Genomic DNA, 19,117 nt, shown 5'->3' on the forward strand with positions numbered 1-19,117 from the left:
ACAGGTGAACGACAAGTTGGGTGAGGAACTCATATTGCTTGATCCTACCGTGGAAGATGTCGTTGAGGCTGAAGTGGTTCGTGCTTTCGTGGTGTACTAGCCCTCGTCGGTGTTCGCGTTGTCCACCGACTCGCCGAGGTCGCCGTTGCTAAGGTACACGCACATGTTGAATCACTAGTACAGGTACCACTCATGGCAGTTAGGTAGCATGTTGTCATTGAACTGTGGTGGCAGGTCGTGGATGTACCCCTTGCAAGCTCCGCATCTCCGGTGCCTTGTGCCACGACTGTCATTGTGACATCGCATGCAGACGAACGCCTTCTAAGCTGCTAGGAAAAGCTGAGTGTTCTCGCCGTCGGACGAGCGATTAACGCGGTAAGCTGATTGGAGGCGCGTTGTCGAACTATCACGGAGACGGAGACGGCGATGTGATGGAGATAACAGAAATCATGACGGAGTGCCACATTGTTCTAATTTTAGAAAAATTGCAGTGACATCCACCCGATTTCGTGAATAGTAATAATATTTTTCTAATAAGTTGTATTTGTAGTGGCATTGATCCAATTAATTTTTTCTTACCTACCATTGATTAATTAATTAACGTATTTTTTTAAAAAAAACAACGAATTAATTGGAGCCGATCCTATCCATCCGGCTGTTTTGTTCCAGCTCCATTGTCGATCAAGCCGAATAAAAAAACAACGAACAAAAAAGAACAGGCATCGAAGCCGATCCTTCCTATCCATCCGCCCTCTCGCTCTCCGTCCGTCCTTCGCCTTCGCTCCCCATCTCTCCCTGCTAGCGACGCCGCTATGAGCCCACTCCCGCCCCCGCGCCACCACCGCCGTCGCGTGCCGTTTCTCTCCAGTGTGTAGGCCGCCGGATCTGGCCGCCTAGAAGCCGGGGGCCACCGGAACCAGCCACCTTGAAGCCAGGCACGGCCGGATCTGCGGGGAAGCAGTGGCAGTGGTGATGGTCTCATCTTCCAACGAGCATCAGCTGCCTCCCCCATCTCCTTGATAAGCGGGTGGCGATGCGGTTCGAGGGTGATGATGGATGAGAGGGAGATCGACCATGGCGCCACAGGTTTTCCCCTCTATTCCCTTCTCTCCTCAACCCAATCCAATCCCTCGTACCTGTTATGAAACAACATGGTGATCTAATGGATCGCAATTGAAGGCAACCGCGCCTCTTCTCTAGGCGCTCCTTGGCAACAGACGCGATGCCACCCCTTCCCCATCTATAAATTGTACCGCACTGATCAATAAAGAATTCCGCTCATTCATTCCCTACATTCTTGTGTTAAATTCTCTCTCGCTCAATCTCTCAATCTCTCGCTCAATCAATTCTATCCACGTTCAACACGTTATTAGAGAGCGAAGGCGAAGGAGATCACGAAGTGAAAGAAGGGAGAAACATCGCTTTTGATCTAACAGAAAAGTAAACAGAAGAATCATCAGAGAAGGTACGATACCTATCTTTCATTGGATCATGGATGTCGTTCTCGGCCTCCCTCGCCATCAGCGCGCATGCCGGCTCTGCCATTTTCTTCGTCGACCTATGAGGAGCACACGCCGGGGATCACGCGGAGGCAGGGCTAGGGTTGGTGGCCGCCGCCACTACCCTCGCCGCCGTGTGACTGCAACTCCGGTTGTGGTTCCCCCGCCCGTCCCTGTTGCGCCTCCTCCTCCGCCTCCGGTTGCCGAAGCACCTCGCCGGATCCTCGTGCAGGGGGTGCAGTACTGCACCCACCACAGATGGACGGCAGTGGTGACACTACCCGGCGAGCCATGTGCTCTTCCCCCCGGTGATGGAGTCGCAGCCGCCACCATCAATCGCTCCTTCACCACCTCCACCGACACCAAGCCGACGCCAACGCCGTTCCCCCACTCCCGCGCCACCGGGGTCTGGCCGGACCGGTACCCTGGCTGCGCGCAAGGGGGAGCCGCCCTTCTTCAATCCGTCCTCGTCTCGTCGTCACGCCGGTGAAGCCGCCGCTCGCCGTCCCGGCCTCCGCCACATCTTCATCGCCGTCCCCCATGGCTCTTCTAGCCGTACACTCCCTAACGGGGTGCTGGGGAATGGCGTCAGGGCTCGGCCGGCCTCCGACTCCGACGAGGATTGGGAGCCGTCAGCCTAATCCGGCTGGCAAACCGCCAACGGACGGAGGGGCGGTCGGGGCGGTAGTGGATGGTGGATGGCGACGGCGGTGGATGGCGGATGGCGACGACGGTGAGGCGGCGGAGGAAATGGATGGAGACGGCGGTGGACTCGGTGGCGGTGGCGTCGGCGGCGCACCTCGGCTGCGTTGGCGGCGTTCCCCACGGCGACGTCGGCGGCGGATGAACGGCGCCCCCCTCCTGCCTTTTGCGGCCGGGCCGGATAGGCCGGCCCAACGCCCTCCACTTCCCCCGTTGCCCGCCGGCCCAATGCCGCTCGGTGGTGGGCCGAATCCTTTAGATTTCGGCCCACCACCCAATTTACCATTTAATTTTAGTTTTTAATTTTATTTTCAGCAGCAATTACATTTTAGTCCCTATGTTTTATGTAATTTAGTCGAAGCAGTTCATCAGTTGTACAAACAATTATGTAATGGTCATATAGACCACTAATGTTATGTGTTTATTAAATAGGTGTTTATTTAAATACCCTATTTCACTAAATTTATTTATTGTCTTAATAACATGCCTTTTGCATATTATTTCAAGACACGCTCTACTTTCTCGCTTTATTAATTTATAAAATTCTATAAATTTTGTACTTTGATTTAGCAAATTCTCTTAATTATGTACAACATAATTAATGGAGGATTTAATGCATGTTCCACTTCACATTTTGACTTGGAAATTAATCACATGTCGATGGAGTCCTATACTTTGGTCATATCGACCATAACTTAGGCAGCGAGTGTCTCGCCCATCATCAAGTGGTCTACATTTTGAGATGATTACCCGATGGAGTCCTACAAATTGGCTGCACTGGTCATAACCTATGCAGCGAACAACTCGCACATCTCACAGAGGTCTACATCTCACGATGATTACCCACATGTGTTATTTTCCGAGAATATGTTTTGAAAAATGAGATTATTTGAAATTTGGTTGAGCACAAGGTAGTGGAGTCCTAAACATTGGCTGCGGTATATTCACCAGAATATATTTGCCTGGAGACCGTGTTTTAGGCAGCAAGTATAACTTGCCCACTATTAAGAGATCTACTCCACTGTTTAATTACTTGGAGATTATCCACATTGTGCCACCTAATTTCGAATTCTAACTCAAAATTGCCAGGTCTATTACTTGCATTTTTTCGAAACATTATAAAATATGAAGTTTTACATTTCGCATTGAGATTACAACCTTAATATCATGTTTTTATTAATTTACCTCTGTAAATTGATAATGTTAACCATGATTGTAGGGACATGGCAACAAAAGAGTTCGACGAAATCACCCTCGATGGGACTAACTATCCCATCTGGGCTTCCGATATCAAAATCAATTTTGCCTCTCGGGGGATTTTAAATACAATTGAGGAACCCAATGACGGGGACCCGCAAATTGAGCCCAGGAAGCTCAATACAACCCTTTTTCTTTTAAGACTCTACATTCACAAGGATCTCAAACATGAAACATGTTAGAGACGAGCCCTCTCAACCCTTGGAAAGCTCTAAAAGAGCGTTATGATCAGCAAAAGGAACTCATTTGGCCTGAGGCTAATTATGAGTGGGTTCATTTACGCCTACAGGACTTTAAAACTGTGGCAGAATACAACCATGCTGTTCATAACATTTGTTCCAGGTTGAAGTTTTGCGAACAAGAGCCAATGGAGGCAGAGAAGATAGAGAAAACTCTATAAACTATGCTTCCGGAGGACAGGATACTGCTCAACAGTATCGTGCTAAAAATTTCCAGAAACATTCTCTGCTTATACATACATTGACTCAGGCAGAAAGACACTATGAGCTTTCTTTAAAGAATGCCCAACAGCGCCCATCGGGCTCTGCTCCACTGCCTAAGGTGCACTTCAATGTACAGAATAATGCTGAGAATAAGAAAGGATTCAAGGGAAATTCTTCGAATAATCCTAAGAATCTGACTGGAAAGCGCAAACGCAACAACAACAGGCGCAAATTCAAGGGTCGAAAGAAAGGAAAAGGGAAGGGTAAGGCACCACAACCTCGTAGCAATGGCAACAAGCATTGCAACAGGTGTGGATCTGACACTCATGTCGCTAAAGACTGCTGCATCCCGAAACATCTTGTTCTCTTGTACCAAAAATCCCTCAAGGACAAAAAGTCTTCTGAGAACCCAAGATTTGGAGCCCACTTCAATCTTACAGATGAAGAGCGCCCTGAGGTTGCAAGTTCTCACCAGGCTCCTATTGAACCAGAGAGCAACCTCAATGTTCTCCCAGAAGATGTCGCTCCACTCTCTGCGATGGACGATATGTTCATCGAATACTGCTCAATGGACCTACTTGGTGATTTGCAATAATCTCGGTGCGTCCCACTTAGAGATGAAGCTACTCTTATCTCAGTGTGCTTGAAACAGTATATTGATATCCTATAAGTTTGCCAAACAATATTGGTTGTAATAAGTAGATAAGTACGAACTCCCTTATATTGTAAGGTTGTATTGCTTGCTAGTCATTAGAGTATGTACTTTTAACATATGTAAACGTCATACTATGTATTTATGTATTTGATGTTTTAATTATTGTATGTATGTATATATATTGGATAAAGAATTCTTAATCAAGCAATTCTTCTTTCATTGATCCATTTTTGAAAAAAAAAAAGCTAATACTTAATTGATCACGCGCTAATGGACCGCTCTGTGTTTTTCGTGCGGAGGAGATGGGTTCCCAACCCCATGTATCGAACACATCCTAATTGTCGGTCAAATATTTTTCAAGATAAATCTAAAATCCGTGTTAGCATTATATTATGCAATGAAGGGAGTACTCCACGGCCACAATGCATGCTTGCCGCATCCCAATCCCTATGCTTACAAAGGGTGACACTACCGTCCCTTTACAGAAATTCCGAAAAAAAGCAAGGTAAGTGTAAATTCTTTTATACCCATCGTTTCATATTATAATTCACTTTAGTTTTATCATAAGTTAAATCTCTTTCAAGTTTAATTAAATCTATAGAGAAATATATAACATATACGATACCAAATTAATTTGCATTAAATCAGTGATTAGTTTTATTTTTATCGTTCATTTTGTAGCTATATTTTTTCTATAAACTTGAAAAGGTTTTACTCAGCACAAACCAAAAGTAAGTAGGAGCATTTGGCGGTGCAAATTCTGGTCCCAAAATATACTGCATATTTTTGGAACTTTTCATGGAGATGAAGTAAGTAAGTGTAATTAAATAGGGAGGGTTATGAGGGTTAAAACGAGGAGATATGTAAACAAACTAAATACTAAATAATAACCATCCTAGAATATAATAACTTCTAACATTCAAAATTTATCCTAAAATATAATAACTTCTGATATTCAAAATTTGTCACAAAATATAACAACTTCTCCACCAACACTCTCTCATTAACCAATCAAAACATTCCACATTTCTCTCCCTACTTTCTCTTCTCAACAAATCATTACATTTTCATGTTTAATTTCACCTACTTTCTTAATACCGCGTCCAACCTCAAAACTTATTCATTGTGATTGGTTGACATGAGAAGTACATAAAGAAATAGCTATGGATAGCCACATTTTTAGGATGGAATAGTAATGAACCCGTATATCAAAATGGTCTATTTTTTTAAAAAAAAACAAAATTCTAGTATAAACATCCATACATTCTACTAGCTCTATCCTAAGAGAGTGTTTATAAGATTTACAAACTCTTTTCGGGACGAGTAAGTAGTCTGGAATTCTGGATTATAAAATTCCTAGTGATATTTTAAAAATATCATTAAGGTCTAGCTTTTGGCTTACTTTATTATTTGTTATTTGTTATGTACTTTTGTGTAAACTCGTGTACTGAAAATTATTTTCAGTCAAACGTTCTAAATGATAGACCCAAATTAACTTCTTGGGGTAATTGCTCATTTGATCCTATTATGAAATTTAACTAATAATATGATCTTACTTTTTCAAGTTTGCTTATTTAATCCTGCTTTTCAAAATCGGAATTCAAGGCTAACCTTATTCCAAGGTAATATAATGGCGTTAACTAAGCGACAAATTGTCTGTTTTGCCCTTGCTCATTTGACCATGTTGTATAAAAGTTTTTTTTTAACAATTGAGCATAGATTGAAATATTTGAGATAAATATGATAGATTTGGGGCCTGTTTACTTTGATGCCATTTTCAATCATACCATTTTTTTGGCAAAGTTATCAAAAAATGTCTACGTTTAGTTTTTTTTGTCAAATTTGTCTGCCAAAATTTTAGCAATATTGTCATCTTGCCAAAATTTGGTAAGGTTTATTTTGGCTACAATCTGAACAGACTCTTGGCTTCAATTTGACAAAATTAAAGGGATTTATTTTTTGCAAAATTTGGACATCATGTTCTCTCATTTTTGTCCATCCAAAATTACATAGAGTGCAGAAAAACACATACAGAGCTCCAGGAAGGAGATGCTCGGCCGACAAAACCCATTTTCACCGCCTAGCCACCCCACGGCTGCCCTACCGACCTTGCCACCTCGCTTACGCATCATGAGGACCCGGCTAGATCTGGATGGAGCAAGCCAGAGGTGGACTTTGAGCTTTGATGCGGGAGCCCACCTACCGCACTGTCGTCGCCATCGCCACCGTTGCGCCATCACCGATGTCGTGCCCCTTGATGGCTCAATTTCCATGCACCGCCATCCTGCCTCGCTGCGCAGTTATCCGCCACCGCCGGTCTCGCCGCGCATCGCCACAGCCACTGCCTCCGAGCACCGCCGCTGACCCTGCTCCCGCTGTGCACCACCGTTGCCGATCTCACCGCTCGCCGCGTGTCCTCCGCCACCGCCGATCTCGCCGTGCTCTGCCCCCACTTCCACTTCCGTGGGCTGCCTCTACCTCTGCTCCCTCCACTCTCACGGCGCGGCGTGCCGTCGCTCGCTTTGTCTTGGCCATCATCCACCTCCTGTGATGAATGAGTCCCTCAAGAGTGGATGAGAAAGAAATTGGGGTGGGGATAGGTGTTGTGTAATTAAATTAAGGGCATTATGGTTAGTTTGGCTTGTAAATATTTGTTTTTCTTTTTTTAAATGAAATCCTAACGATGCCGTGTAAATAGGGTCAAAAGGCAACTTCGATTTTGAAAAGCGGTGTAAAATAAGCAAACTTGAATAAGTAGGGTTAAATTGGTAGTTAGACTTTAGAACAGGGTCAAACGAGCAATTGTCCCTAACTTCTTTTACCTGCTTTCAAACTACATCTTTCAGAATATCTAATACGGTATTTTAAACCATGATTAAGTGATGCATTCGAAATTTTCAGCCAACACACTGACTTCTGAACATTGATAGTGAAATCCAACAGCCCAGATCCAAAGTGTTATCTCGCTATTCATCCTGTGATTCCATCTCCTATCCCCGCCGCCTCCCCTCCCATTTTAGCTGTAGAATAGAAATTAAGACTAAGTTTTCACAAATAATTTTGTAGCATTCAATTATATATTTTGAAATCATTTCCTCAAGCAAACGGTCGTTTCTAGGGCTTGTTAAGTACATGCATTTACAAACTGAACATCACATTCATATAAATATAATTTGTATAATTGGTACATTATTTACTCCTACAACATAATATGGGTCACGATACAACATCACATACACAAAAAGAAGTTCGGTAGTGGTGCCTCATACCACCCCACAGGCAACTGATAAAGGCAAAGTCCTAAAAAGACGCTGATAACCCGCCACGAACAGCAGCGATACAATCATATTCAACATGCCCCCCTCATTCTCTAAAACCACATATTAAGTAATCTATGTCTACTATTATAAAAAAAATGAAGATGCTTTTGCCGGTATTTTGGTACGTCATTCATGTATAAGTCGATTTTTAAGTTCGTTTGTTTTTGAAAATGCATAACCGTATTTGAGTCGGTTTTTAAGATCGTTTACTTTTGGTAATAAAGAACCATATAAGAAATCTGTTTAAAAAAACTCACATGCTAACTTAAGACGATCGGACTCCTAACTGCAAGAAATCTGTTTAAAAAAACTCGCATGCTAACCTAAGACGATCGGATTCCTAATTGCAGCTCATGATTTTCTAAAAATATATATATCCAAGCAAACTTCCACAGTGAATATCATCTTAATTAAACCACATAACAACAATAAGATTAAAATAGACTTCACACGTTGAACGCACGGGTATTTTTTCTAGTCTTACTATAAAGTTATAACCCACTAATCCTAAAGCTCAACATGCAAATATCCCACCTCATCATCCACTAGCAACCTACTCCCTCCGTCCCAAAAAAAACCCAACTTCTAGAGTTTAAATTTTGTCCCATAAAAAACCAATTTCTACCAGGCACATAAAACAAGAAGTTTTCTCCCTTAAATAATCTTTCAACATTACTACTTTTTTCAATAATGAGGGGAAGTGGTTTTGATAGTTAAGGGATTCAATACCCGATTTGTAGTTGATAGGTGATTCTTTAACAAACACAAATAGTTGAGAGGTCAATGGTCAAACCATCGAGGTGACATATCCCTTAGAAAAATATTGTTATTACTTCTCTTTTACTGTGAACAATGTTTATAGTAAGAAAAATCAGTGGTTAACTCATCACACACAATGTCAAAGATTGTTCATCTTTCGACTACATTTTAAACCACAATTAGCTTTATCTGTTTTGCTATACGATGAATGATTGCTTGCATATGGACGGTTTAAGAGTTGAGAGATATTTAAGTATTTGCCACTCTTAGATGTTGCATTTAACAATGTGACACCCTATATGTCTACTAGTGAATGTGCACGTGCAAGACACGTTGTGATCAACATAAATTGAATTGAGCATATTATAAGTATAAGAATCTGTTTATCTACGTGTATTGTGTAAATATGACCTAGGTCTAGAATATATATGTAAGTCCTGGTAATTCATAATCTATAATGATTAAGAAAATATCTACAACACAAAATACTTTTGATATATTGTTTCCCATTGCCAAGTCGATAAGGCAGTGACAACACAGACAGTGATTGAGGAACAATGTTGAGCTGGTAGCGCGGTTTGTTAATCTCGCTATCACTAATACTTGATACTAACATTCACTCATCAACAATGAAAAATGGTAAATACTCAAAATTCAAAGAAAAAACTCCATACACAAAATTCTAATTGATTTTCATCCTCGGACCACCAACCAACCAAACTGGGAAGACCAATTGTTTTGTGGCCTTAGGAGGAATTATTCAAATCATGCTGCCAGCCCACACCCCTTGCCATTCAAACTTAAAGTTTAATGCCATAAGTGGCAGTAATTCTGATCAACCTTATAACTTGCTGAACTCACCCTAAATTCATGAAAAACCAATGACAAAAATTACAGCAAAACTTTCATGATTTGCATTGTACAAGCAAATGATACAAAATTATCTAAAGGTATGGTACATGTTGACTTACCCCTTAACACATTTCCATTATAAAAATATACTACTGCAATATATGGGTGTGCCTCAACCCTTTAGCATCTAAGCTGCTTCATCAATACCTTATCTACTGAACAGGCAGAAATCAGATTCAGTAAATCTCCTAACTCATCAGTTAATAGATGCAACAATGGGGGTAAATCTCTAAATTGATTCGTATGTGGGTGATTCAGTAAAAAAAAGAGAGAGATTCAGGAGAGGGTCGACGGTGTCGAGGAAGCCCGCGTGGTCGGCGGCGCGGCCGTGCTCTGAGGGGATGACGTTGGGGATGGCACGGAGGCGGCGGCGGAGGAGGAGGAGGAGAGGAGGCCGAGCCGAACTGGCGCCCCGCCGCAGTCGCCGGCTTGTGGTCGATCTGCAGGCTGTCAATGCTGGGGTAACTTGCTGCTGTCCAGAAGCAAAAAAACAACAATTTTCCAGTGTTGAAATCAATGTCATCCAACAATCCAAGACCGATTTTGCTATATATTTGTCGACAAATTTTCTCCCAAAAATTTGACAGATGTAATTACAGTACAATCGTAGTGTAATTATACTGTAACTTACATGTAATTACACTGTAACTATAGTGTAACTTGTATGAACTTTCAAAAATCTCTATGTGATATGTTATTTCGGTAAAATAGAGGTTGTGGGAACAAATTCTTACACATATATGTGTGCTGTGATTTTATTTTTCTTCCTCACCAAAACAAATCTTGTAATAGATCTAAAGATTCAAAATTACATGAAACTTATATACAAGTTACGCTGTAGTTACGTGCAAGTTACAGTGTAATTACACTAGGATTGTACTATAATTATATCTGTTAAATTTTTAGGGGAAAATTTATCGACAAATGTATAGGTGGACATGTAAAACGTTACCACTGGATGAATGATGCAAGAACAATGGTAAATGTCAGATTCAATTCAGGGTTCTCGTTCTTGTGGAGTCACTCACATTCAGATGATGCGGCTGCGACGAGGGCACATCACCCAGCTTCTGCTGCTGATACTTGCTCCCGTTCGCCTCTTGCAGGAGATCACCATTGAAGAGGCTGCGACAACCCTAGCTCCTCCTCCTCCTCAGACCATTTCCTCCATGATAGGCTCCCTCCGTGGCCGCGGCCGCCGCCTCCTCGCCGCCGCGTCCGCCCTCGCGCTCCTCCTCCTCCTCCTCCTGTCCCGCTCGCCGCGTCGTCGTCCCCACGGGTATGGCGTCGTCATCGACGCCGGTAGCACGAGGAGCCGCGTCCACGTCATCGCCTACCGCTCCCCCGCCGCCTCCGCGGCCGCGGCCGCGCTCCCGTGGATCGACTGGGCGCGCACGGCATCGATGAAGGCGGCCCCGGGCTGTTGTCCTTCGCCTCCGATCCGGGCAGCGTGGGTCGGTCGCTGGCGCTGCTCGTGGAGTTCACTCATGGTCGGCGGCGGCGAGGCCCGGCATGGTCTGGTGAGGCAAGGTGGGAAGTCACGCGGGCGGCGGGTGAGGCTCATGGTCAGCGGCGGCGGCGAGGGCCGGCATGGTCGGGTGAGGCGAGGTGGGAAGTCACGCGGGCGGCGGGTGAGGCGGGAGGCGGAGATAATCCTCTTTGGCGTGCGTTCTTTTTTTCGTTCTTTTTGGCGTGCAGTTTCTTTTTCCGGAGCGAGACGCAGTATTAATCCGGTGCTAATTGCAACCACAGGATTAATCCAGCGCTAATTGCAATCGCGGTGTTAATTACACTAAACAACTCATGCTTTTTATATTAGTCTAGATAGATTTGGCGTGCAGTTTCTTTTTCCGGAGCGAGACGCAGTGTTAATCCGGTGCTAATTGCAACCGCAGGATTAATCCTGCACTAATTGCAATCGCGGTGTTAATTGCACTAAACAACTCGTGCTTTTTATATTAGTCTAGATTTATAAAAGTCTAGATGACATAGGGATGAGTGGCAAATTGTTAAACGCCATATCTGTGGAGTGATAAATAATATAAATGCCCCCGGACGAGATGGGGGGAAAAGCAGCACAAATCAGTAAGCCCAGTGAATACTCAGAGTTGAAGAGCTGACTTTTCCCTTGCAAAATGTTACTGCTGGGTGCTGGCCATCCCGTATATGCTTTCCATATGCTGATCAACATCCTGATGTTGCAAATCTTTTAGTACCACAGTGTTTCATGTCCATAACTGCACGGAGAAGCTATTCACCTGATGAATAGATGATAACAAATTTGGACCTGCCTAAATTTTACCTGGCCATATAGTTAACGTTTAAACTTATCCTCATGGTAACCGTTGAGAATCCAATGCGGCAAATCCCAATTTGATTGGATATCAATTTACCAACAAACATGGAAATCCATCACACAGCGTGTTCTGACAAAGATGTATAAAGTATTACATAGTTCATCTGACGTGACAATTTTCGCTTCTGTTCTTTGAGTCACCCTCCGGCGCTTGATACCTGCAGAGGATTCAGAAAATATCTTTAGAGATGTATCCAAATGAATGGTCAAGTCTCCGGGGATAGTGCTAGCGAGGGTATTGGGGCATAATTAAATAATGAGAAGTACAAAATTGCAAATAATTTTCTAGGTGCAGTTTAATAAAATAAAATTCACATCAACTGCTCCACGTTGATGGGAAGTGAACGTTGACAAAGATGCATAAGTTACAGTTAAAAAATTGTTTATCACTGGATTCCACCCCAAAATTGATACAGGAAGGAGACATCTTAATCCAAAAGCACAAGAACACAGTTCAACTTGACAATTACAAAGGTCACCAAGAAAAATTAGCAGACATACTGTACAAGTGTTAAGATGAAAAAAACGAATTGCATTTTGAAGCTCCGTATTGCTTTATTATATTCCTAGGTGGCATCTCTTGTTGGCTCATAGCAACAATCCAGAACAGAGTAACATGGTACCATGATGCAGGACGTGAGCAGAGTAATGGTAGTTTGTACATGTTACAAACAACCTCTCTTTATTATACTATGTTCAGATTATCAATGCATATCAAAGATTTCAGCATAGCATTTCATTTGGAATAGAACTCAATTCCCCAAATATAACTTCTTAACCTATCACACGGTACACAAAAAGGGACATTTAAGGCCTAGACTTTCAAGAATTGAGACAGTACCCCCTTAGAACAATATACTATCATTAGTTCTGTAGATGGTTTTGCAACCATGCAATAAAAGCCATAAAATTTATGTAAGCCAGCACCTCATTCAAAACAATACACAAGCTAATTCTCCCTAGCAGCTGGGCAGAGTTGACTAGCAGTAGTTATCGGCACAACAGTGCGTGGTAGTGGAGGAATGGTGCCTTCTTACAATACTAGCAGAGCTATTTTCTGGTGGTTTCACCAGTTCCTGAGGTTTGAGACAAGGAGGCACACAGCAGGGTCTTTCTAACTTTGCTGAATCTGATAATATCTCTGACCCTTCTTGCTTACCCTGCAACCTGCAGTTCTCTTCTACTTCCTAAGCTGTATAACAATAACTTCATCTCCATTTTAGCTGAGCCACAGGTGGCTCTAGTTCAACAATCTCTCAGATCCATTAGAAATATTGACCTAATTTCTTTTTTTTATGAGCACTAAATTTAACTTTGCGAACAGAAGTAAAGTAATATCATCAATGTAGTCTTGGTGAGTTTGTCCACACACCTCGAAGTAATTCTACATTTAATGAGCCGAGCTGAACATGCAGCTGTCAAACACACCCACCATCTACCATGCAGTCGTGATTAGTGAGTGCTGCTACTCAACTCTGCCTAGCTGCTAGGGAGAATTAGCTTGTGCATTGTTTTGAATGAGGTGTTGGCTTACATAAATTTTATGGCTTTATTTATTGCATGGTTGCAAAACCATCTACAGAACTAATGATAGTATATTGTTCTAAGGGGGTATTGTCTTCGTGAGCGGAGACAAGGAAAACACTATGCAGCCACTGAATATCAGGAGGGTGAATGTGAAAGATCAATGATCTTGTTCTCTTGCATGATAGAACAAGATCACAATGTTACATGAGATAACAACGGTGTCAATTGGTGGATGCTAGTGACAGTTGATTGAGGGGTAAAACTTTAATATTTGCTCGCTCACTCATCATCTGGAAAAAGAAAATTAAGAATAGCCACAGCATCTCCACCTAGGCTAACCCTTCTTGTGAAATAACCATGGGGTTAAATTTGGTTCAACAATAATAATAATTAGGGCCTTCTTTGGAACACGTGATTGTGAGATGGGTTTTATGGTACTTGAAATGCCTTGTTCATTCTTTGTACCTGCATAGTTGCATACACTCATTCTGGTACATAACATCGTAAGGCAAAGCACGTATCAAAACAGTTTAAAAATCAAACTAGTGTTTATACATAGCATCTGTTCTTACCCAAGGGAGCATATTCCTTCGAGTAAATTTCACAAAACCCCAGGTTTTGGGGCACCCATAACACAACCCCAGGTACTACGATTTGTTTCAAAGAACCCTAGATTTTGGGGCGAAATGTTTCAGGACACCTTATGTTTAAGCTTGTATCATTGGTTTTCCTAATATAGTTATGCATAATAATTGCAAAAAAAAAAGAGATATTCCTGAGTATATATACATGTTAGCATCATTTTAACGAGCATCAGTTATTGGTAATATGATTGTTTACATGTATAACTGGTTAATGTGTCATTACTAGTCAGGTTGTTGTGCTTTTTCAATCGTGCAATGCAAGAGTAAGGAGGAAGATAAATTGCATGTGAGTGATATGTATTTTGAGCCTACTAATGTGAACACATACTAACAATATGAGTATTTGACATAAACATGGGGTTTCTTGAAACATTTTGGCCCAAAACCTAGGGTTCCTTGAAACAAATTGTAATACCTGGTTTTTTGCGTTACAAGTGTCTCAAAACCAGAACGATTTTATCAGCCATTCATCTGTCATGACACATCATTCAAATCAATTATTGAAATGTTTGTTCGTATCAATAATTGAAATGATCATGTTTATAGTAGTTTCAAATTTACCATGTCCAAGTAAACATAAAATCAGATAATGCACTCCTAGCTTAGCTAGCTACATAATTTGCATGGACTGATAAACATGATTGAACAATTCAGTTAAGCTCTTGAATTTTAATGCAGACAATCACGGTCATCGACAACCATTTTTAACATTCAACTAAACTCTAGGTTACGCTCCCACCCCACCACCAGACAAAGGGAATCTTTCCTCACCTACATGATTTCATGACAATGAAAATCTTCACTTCTGCAACCCATAATGAACTTAATCGTTTCTTAACATTTTATCGGTAATTTACGTTAGGCTCCCCCTCCCAACAACAGACCCCAGGGATGCTTCTTAGAACAGGTATAATGAACCTTAGTTCACAATAGGATAAATATTGTGCAGAAGTCTGGATGATAACTTAAAAGGGGATGGATCTTAGGAGAGATGAAAACATAGAGTTGGCGATGAACTTTTAGGAGAGAAAACAAAAAGACTAATTCATTATACATGCTTGCTTGGACAATATAACACCTCCTTATTTATCTATTTATAAAGAACTCCTAACAGATTAGATCTAGAGATACGTCAAATTAAACCATCCAAAAATATGTTGCGCTCTAATAAAAACTACTTATCTTATAACAAAACAATTGATCCACTAAGTATCAACTAACTAAAGTGTTTCAAAAGCCATGTGCTACATGATGAGCCCTGATGGGCTTCATGTCACATAACAGTTGAAGTCATTTTTCATATCATTACCTGGAGCTGCTTGCAAATAACGTCTACTATGACTGCACCTAGCAATAAACTGCAGTTTGAATAGTAATAGTGCACAAGGACTGGATGTTACAATACTATGAATGATTTATCTGCATATTAACTAGCCTGCAACCTACTAACTTACATCAATAAAGCCCATTCAACAAAAAATGGATATGGTATATTGGTGATGAATTGAAGTGAGTGACCATGTGTCTTTAAGGAATTAAGGGGAGTGGACTACATAGTACATACTTCTATATTCATTCTTCAATTAATGAAAAGGATGGCAATACCTCCATGTTTACAAGGGCATATTAACAGATTATATATGTACTATGATAGAAATAGCTAAAGGAAGCCCAGAATACACGTAATTGCTATCTATAAAACCACTAGCTAGACATAGTGGATGCTATTGGTGGTTATACAAGTGAATGATAGACCCAAGTTACAATACCATACCATGCCACATGAATACTCACATATAAAATAATTTTCCAAATCTGATTGGACAGAACAACAAAACCTTAATTCAACATTTCAGGCCGCTAAGCTCACATAGTTTTTTTTTTTTTTTACTTCCATTACCAAGCGATTGAATCACAAAACATCACAGATGATGTACAGTTAGAATTTTACCACAGGAAAGTTCAGAACATTTGAAAAAGCAAACAATTAAAATATGAAATATAATTCATAAATTTTGGAAAGCTAGACTGGGTAAGGGAAAAAATCACCACAAGAGGACATGGTGAAGAAAGCAATTAAACTCACCAATCACTGTGAACACCGTCATAAAAATGCATGCCCTAAACATTAGGCAAAAGAGATTACCTTAATTTGCAGCAGGATACAATCATGCAGAACAAAGCAAAATACCCCCGACAGAACAAAATACTTCTGCTCTTAAGCATTTTCAGGAGATCCATTTCTCTGTACTAATTGAAAACGCCAACAGTCACAAGTCACCAAACAAGTCATCATTATCATCAGCTGAATTTGTATCCATATTCCCACTAGACTTCTTTTCATCAGCAGCTTTGACTTTTTCTGCCTGGTCATCCGACCTGTATGCCCAAGATGGGCCCAATAGTTGTGGAACAGTATCCCCATAAAGATCATCATAAATTCCACCTTTTGCTGTGCTTTTAACTTTGGTAAGAACCTGTTGTAGCTTATCTGTTACCCCACTGGGGGATGCACTTTCCTTTGGTGAAGGTTGCTCCTTTCCTTTTGGAATGACAGTAACCTGTACAAGGGATTCATATTTCCCAACAAGACTGCCTTCCTTCACCCCTACTGGACCTGGTTCAGTTTCAACATCTGCGCCATCTGAAATCCCAACCACTTGAATAAGTTCTCCTCCAACTTGATCTCTAAATGATACTCTTAGTTTTTTACTTCTCTTCAAGGGCCTTCCAGCTGGCTCGTTATCATCATTTGCACCAGAGGCATCTCCCGAAGAATCCTTTGATCTGGATAAGTCTGATTTACTAATACCATAGCGGTTAAGTATTGTGTTGTATGCGACCACAGCATCTTCATCATTGGGGTCTGGTGGAGATGGCAGACTGACATCTGATGGAAGACTATGAGTTGGGAAAAAGGCAGCGCTATTCTTTCGTAGGATATAGGTTCTGGTTGATGCAGCAAAGCGAAGTGACTGACCAACTTCAAGTTCAACAGGGTTGTCTTTAGTTAGTCTCTCATTTGCAACAAATGTGCCATGAACTGATCCTAAATCAATAACATATATGCTGAAATACAAAAAGGATGGAAAAAATGTCAGTGATGCACCAAAGCAGCAGTGTCAATAAAAGTAGAAATGTTTTCCATTTGAGGCCCAGTGGTTTTTCTGGCCGACAAATTCTGAGCAAGGCATGCCTTAAGGTTCTTCAAAAAGAAAACACATTGCAACATGACATAGGCAACTGTTCTGAAACTAAACTTGAAATTTAGGTGCATCCGAGGGATTGATTTTTTTATTGATAATATGAATGGTGTTGTTGAACCACATTGTTTCATATAGGTTGTTGCTTATGAATTATTAAGCTCAATTCCACTGCTAGCATGCGTAGCATTCAGTAACAAACAGCGGCTAAAAAAACTACCATCAAAGACAAAATCAACAAGTGGAATCACAACTGTGTTAACATTAGCATTATTTTTAGTCTAACCTTCCATTTCTGTGTGGAACAACAGCAGCATGCTGCCGCGATACAGACTGATGGTCCAACACGAAATCACATGCAGGTACCTGCCTCCCAAATATATGCCTCTTCTTCTCCAGATTGATCCGATCAATGACATCCCCATCCTTCAACACCTCAAGATAGTAAACCCCAGGGCGCGGCTCTATCGCCCAGTCAGGTGGCTGCCACGCTGATTGCCCACCACCGACCTGGGTCCCAGCATGCCCCGGCGCCCCGGTCTCTTGCCCGGCCACCCTCAAACTGGCACCTTGCGGACTCGGGTGACTCTGGCTGGTTCCAACATGTGAATTCTGTGGCAGTGTCAATGGAGCCGGCGGTCCTTTAGCTGTTCTCGCCGCTACAGGTACATTCTTGGCCGCCGAACCGGATTGAACGGAGAATGGCTCCAAGGCCTGAGCCTTCTTGAAGCGGTCAAGCCCGCCACGGTACATATCCCGAAAGCCACGCTGGTATCACCACCACTTCTGGTCTCTTAATAACACAACAAATCAAGCAACTGATGGCCCTGGCCCCTGCGCACCTGCAGCGTCCAATGAACCCTAGTGAAATTTCGCTAGATTGCCAGCGCAAGAATCTCCGGCCTAAAAAATCAGTAACAGCAACAAACTCAGCACTGGATTTGGATAGCGAATGGAGTACACTACAGACAAAAAGGATTCGATCGATCGATCGGTCGGTCACGGGCTCAGGGCGCAAATCAGGAAAAAGCGAAATCGTTAACAGCTTAGGGCTTACCGAGAGCCGAGAAGTGCTAGCCCGGATTCATCTAGGCTCGGTTGGAAGCTTCCGAGGAGATCGAGGCCGCCGGGGTGCTTCGGTTGCGGCGGCGGAGGGGTTGGGGATGATGGGGATTGGGGTTTGCCTGGTGGCGTCTGCGGACTGCGGCTGCTCGGGCGCTGGTCCGGATGTAGCGGTGGTGGTAACACTCCCCGCCTCGGATCCCCGACTTTTCTCCCCACGGCGGGCGACGGAGGAGCGGCGGCGATGGGAGGGAGGGAGGGAGGGATGGCGGCGCGGGTGTGAGGGGAGCACGCGAGGGAACACGGGGAGCGGGCGGCGCCGCCGGCGCGGAGGGGAGCGGGCGATGGGGTCGATGCGATGCGACTGGCGGCGTGCGTGCGGGGAAGGATCCGGGGATAGGGCTGGAGGATTTGAGCGCCGTGTTTCTTTCTGGGCTGGGCTGGGCTTGGTCGGCTTCTTTGGACATGGGCTGTCACCTGAACTTGAGCCGACCCACGTTGCCATGCCTCCCTGCCACCCTCCGTCCAACTAGGTCTAATCTGATTCCTATTTCTCAACCACAATACCGGAGTAATTTGATTCACTCGGTGGTTTTGAGAGCGGTTTTCGCTCACATATCACGTGAGGCCTACTTGTTAGTCATCTTTCTCTTTCTTCTCCTTCTCTTGCCATGTCTTTCTCCCCATATTTCCTGTTGCCGGCGGGATACCGGGCGACAGCGGGTGGTAGCAGGATGGTCCTCTAGGTGCTCGCCCACGACGAGCGAGTCCACCACCG

At 42.8% G+C, this 19,117-nt stretch overlaps 2 protein-coding genes across 5 annotated transcripts; one reads left to right on the top strand and one right to left on the bottom strand.

Annotated features, from left to right (window-relative positions):
- Positions 1 to 10,575: 10,575 nt before the first annotated feature.
- On the top strand, positions 10,576 to 11,464 carry LOC127781804 (uncharacterized). Its single transcript, XM_052308854.1, has one exon. The coding sequence runs from the start codon at positions 10,582 to 10,584 to the stop codon at positions 11,314 to 11,316; it is 735 nt and encodes a 244-aa protein (XP_052164814.1). The 5' UTR covers positions 10,576 to 10,581; the 3' UTR covers positions 11,317 to 11,464.
- Positions 11,465 to 11,572: 108 nt separating this feature from the next.
- Positions 11,573 to 18,713, bottom strand: LOC127781803 (protein phosphatase 1 regulatory inhibitor subunit PPP1R8 homolog). 4 transcript variants are annotated; one of them, XM_052308852.1, is made up of 5 exons: positions 18,335 to 18,713; positions 17,564 to 18,180; positions 16,221 to 17,143; positions 11,850 to 12,061; positions 11,573 to 11,739 (listed from the first exon to the last, which is right to left on the bottom strand). In XM_052308852.1, the coding sequence occupies exons 2-3, from the start codon at positions 18,028 to 18,030 to the stop codon at positions 16,345 to 16,347; spliced, it is 1,266 nt and encodes a 421-aa protein (XP_052164812.1). In that variant the 5' UTR covers positions 18,031 to 18,180; positions 18,335 to 18,713; the 3' UTR covers positions 11,573 to 11,739; positions 11,850 to 12,061; positions 16,221 to 16,344. The 4 variants fall into 4 exon arrangements, with proteins under 4 accessions (XP_052164812.1, XP_052164813.1, XP_052164811.1 ...); XM_052308853.1 differs by having other exon boundaries at positions 11,573 to 11,784; XM_052308851.1 differs by having other exon boundaries at positions 11,573 to 12,061; positions 17,564 to 18,119.
- Positions 18,714 to 19,117: the final 404 nt, after the last annotated feature.

The sequence above is a fragment of the Oryza glaberrima genome, chromosome 8 (genome assembly GCF_000147395.1).
Source record: "Oryza glaberrima chromosome 8, OglaRS2, whole genome shotgun sequence".
In the NCBI taxonomy this organism is placed as follows: domain Eukaryota; kingdom Viridiplantae; phylum Streptophyta; class Magnoliopsida; order Poales; family Poaceae; genus Oryza; species Oryza glaberrima.

Excerpts from the sequence above, each read along its gene's own strand:
- LOC127781804 (XM_052308854.1), top strand. The coding sequence starts at position 10,582 with ATGATGCGGCTGCGACGAGGGCACATCACCCAGCTTCTGCTGCTGATA.
- LOC127781803 (XM_052308851.1), bottom strand. The coding sequence starts at position 18,030 with ATGTACCGTGGCGGGCTTGACCGCTTCAAGAAGGCTCAGGCCTTGGAG. Across the intron at positions 17,144-17,563 it reads GTTCCACACAGAAATGGAAG|CATATATGTTATTGATTTAG; the intron begins GTTAGACTAAAA and ends TTTGTATTTCAG.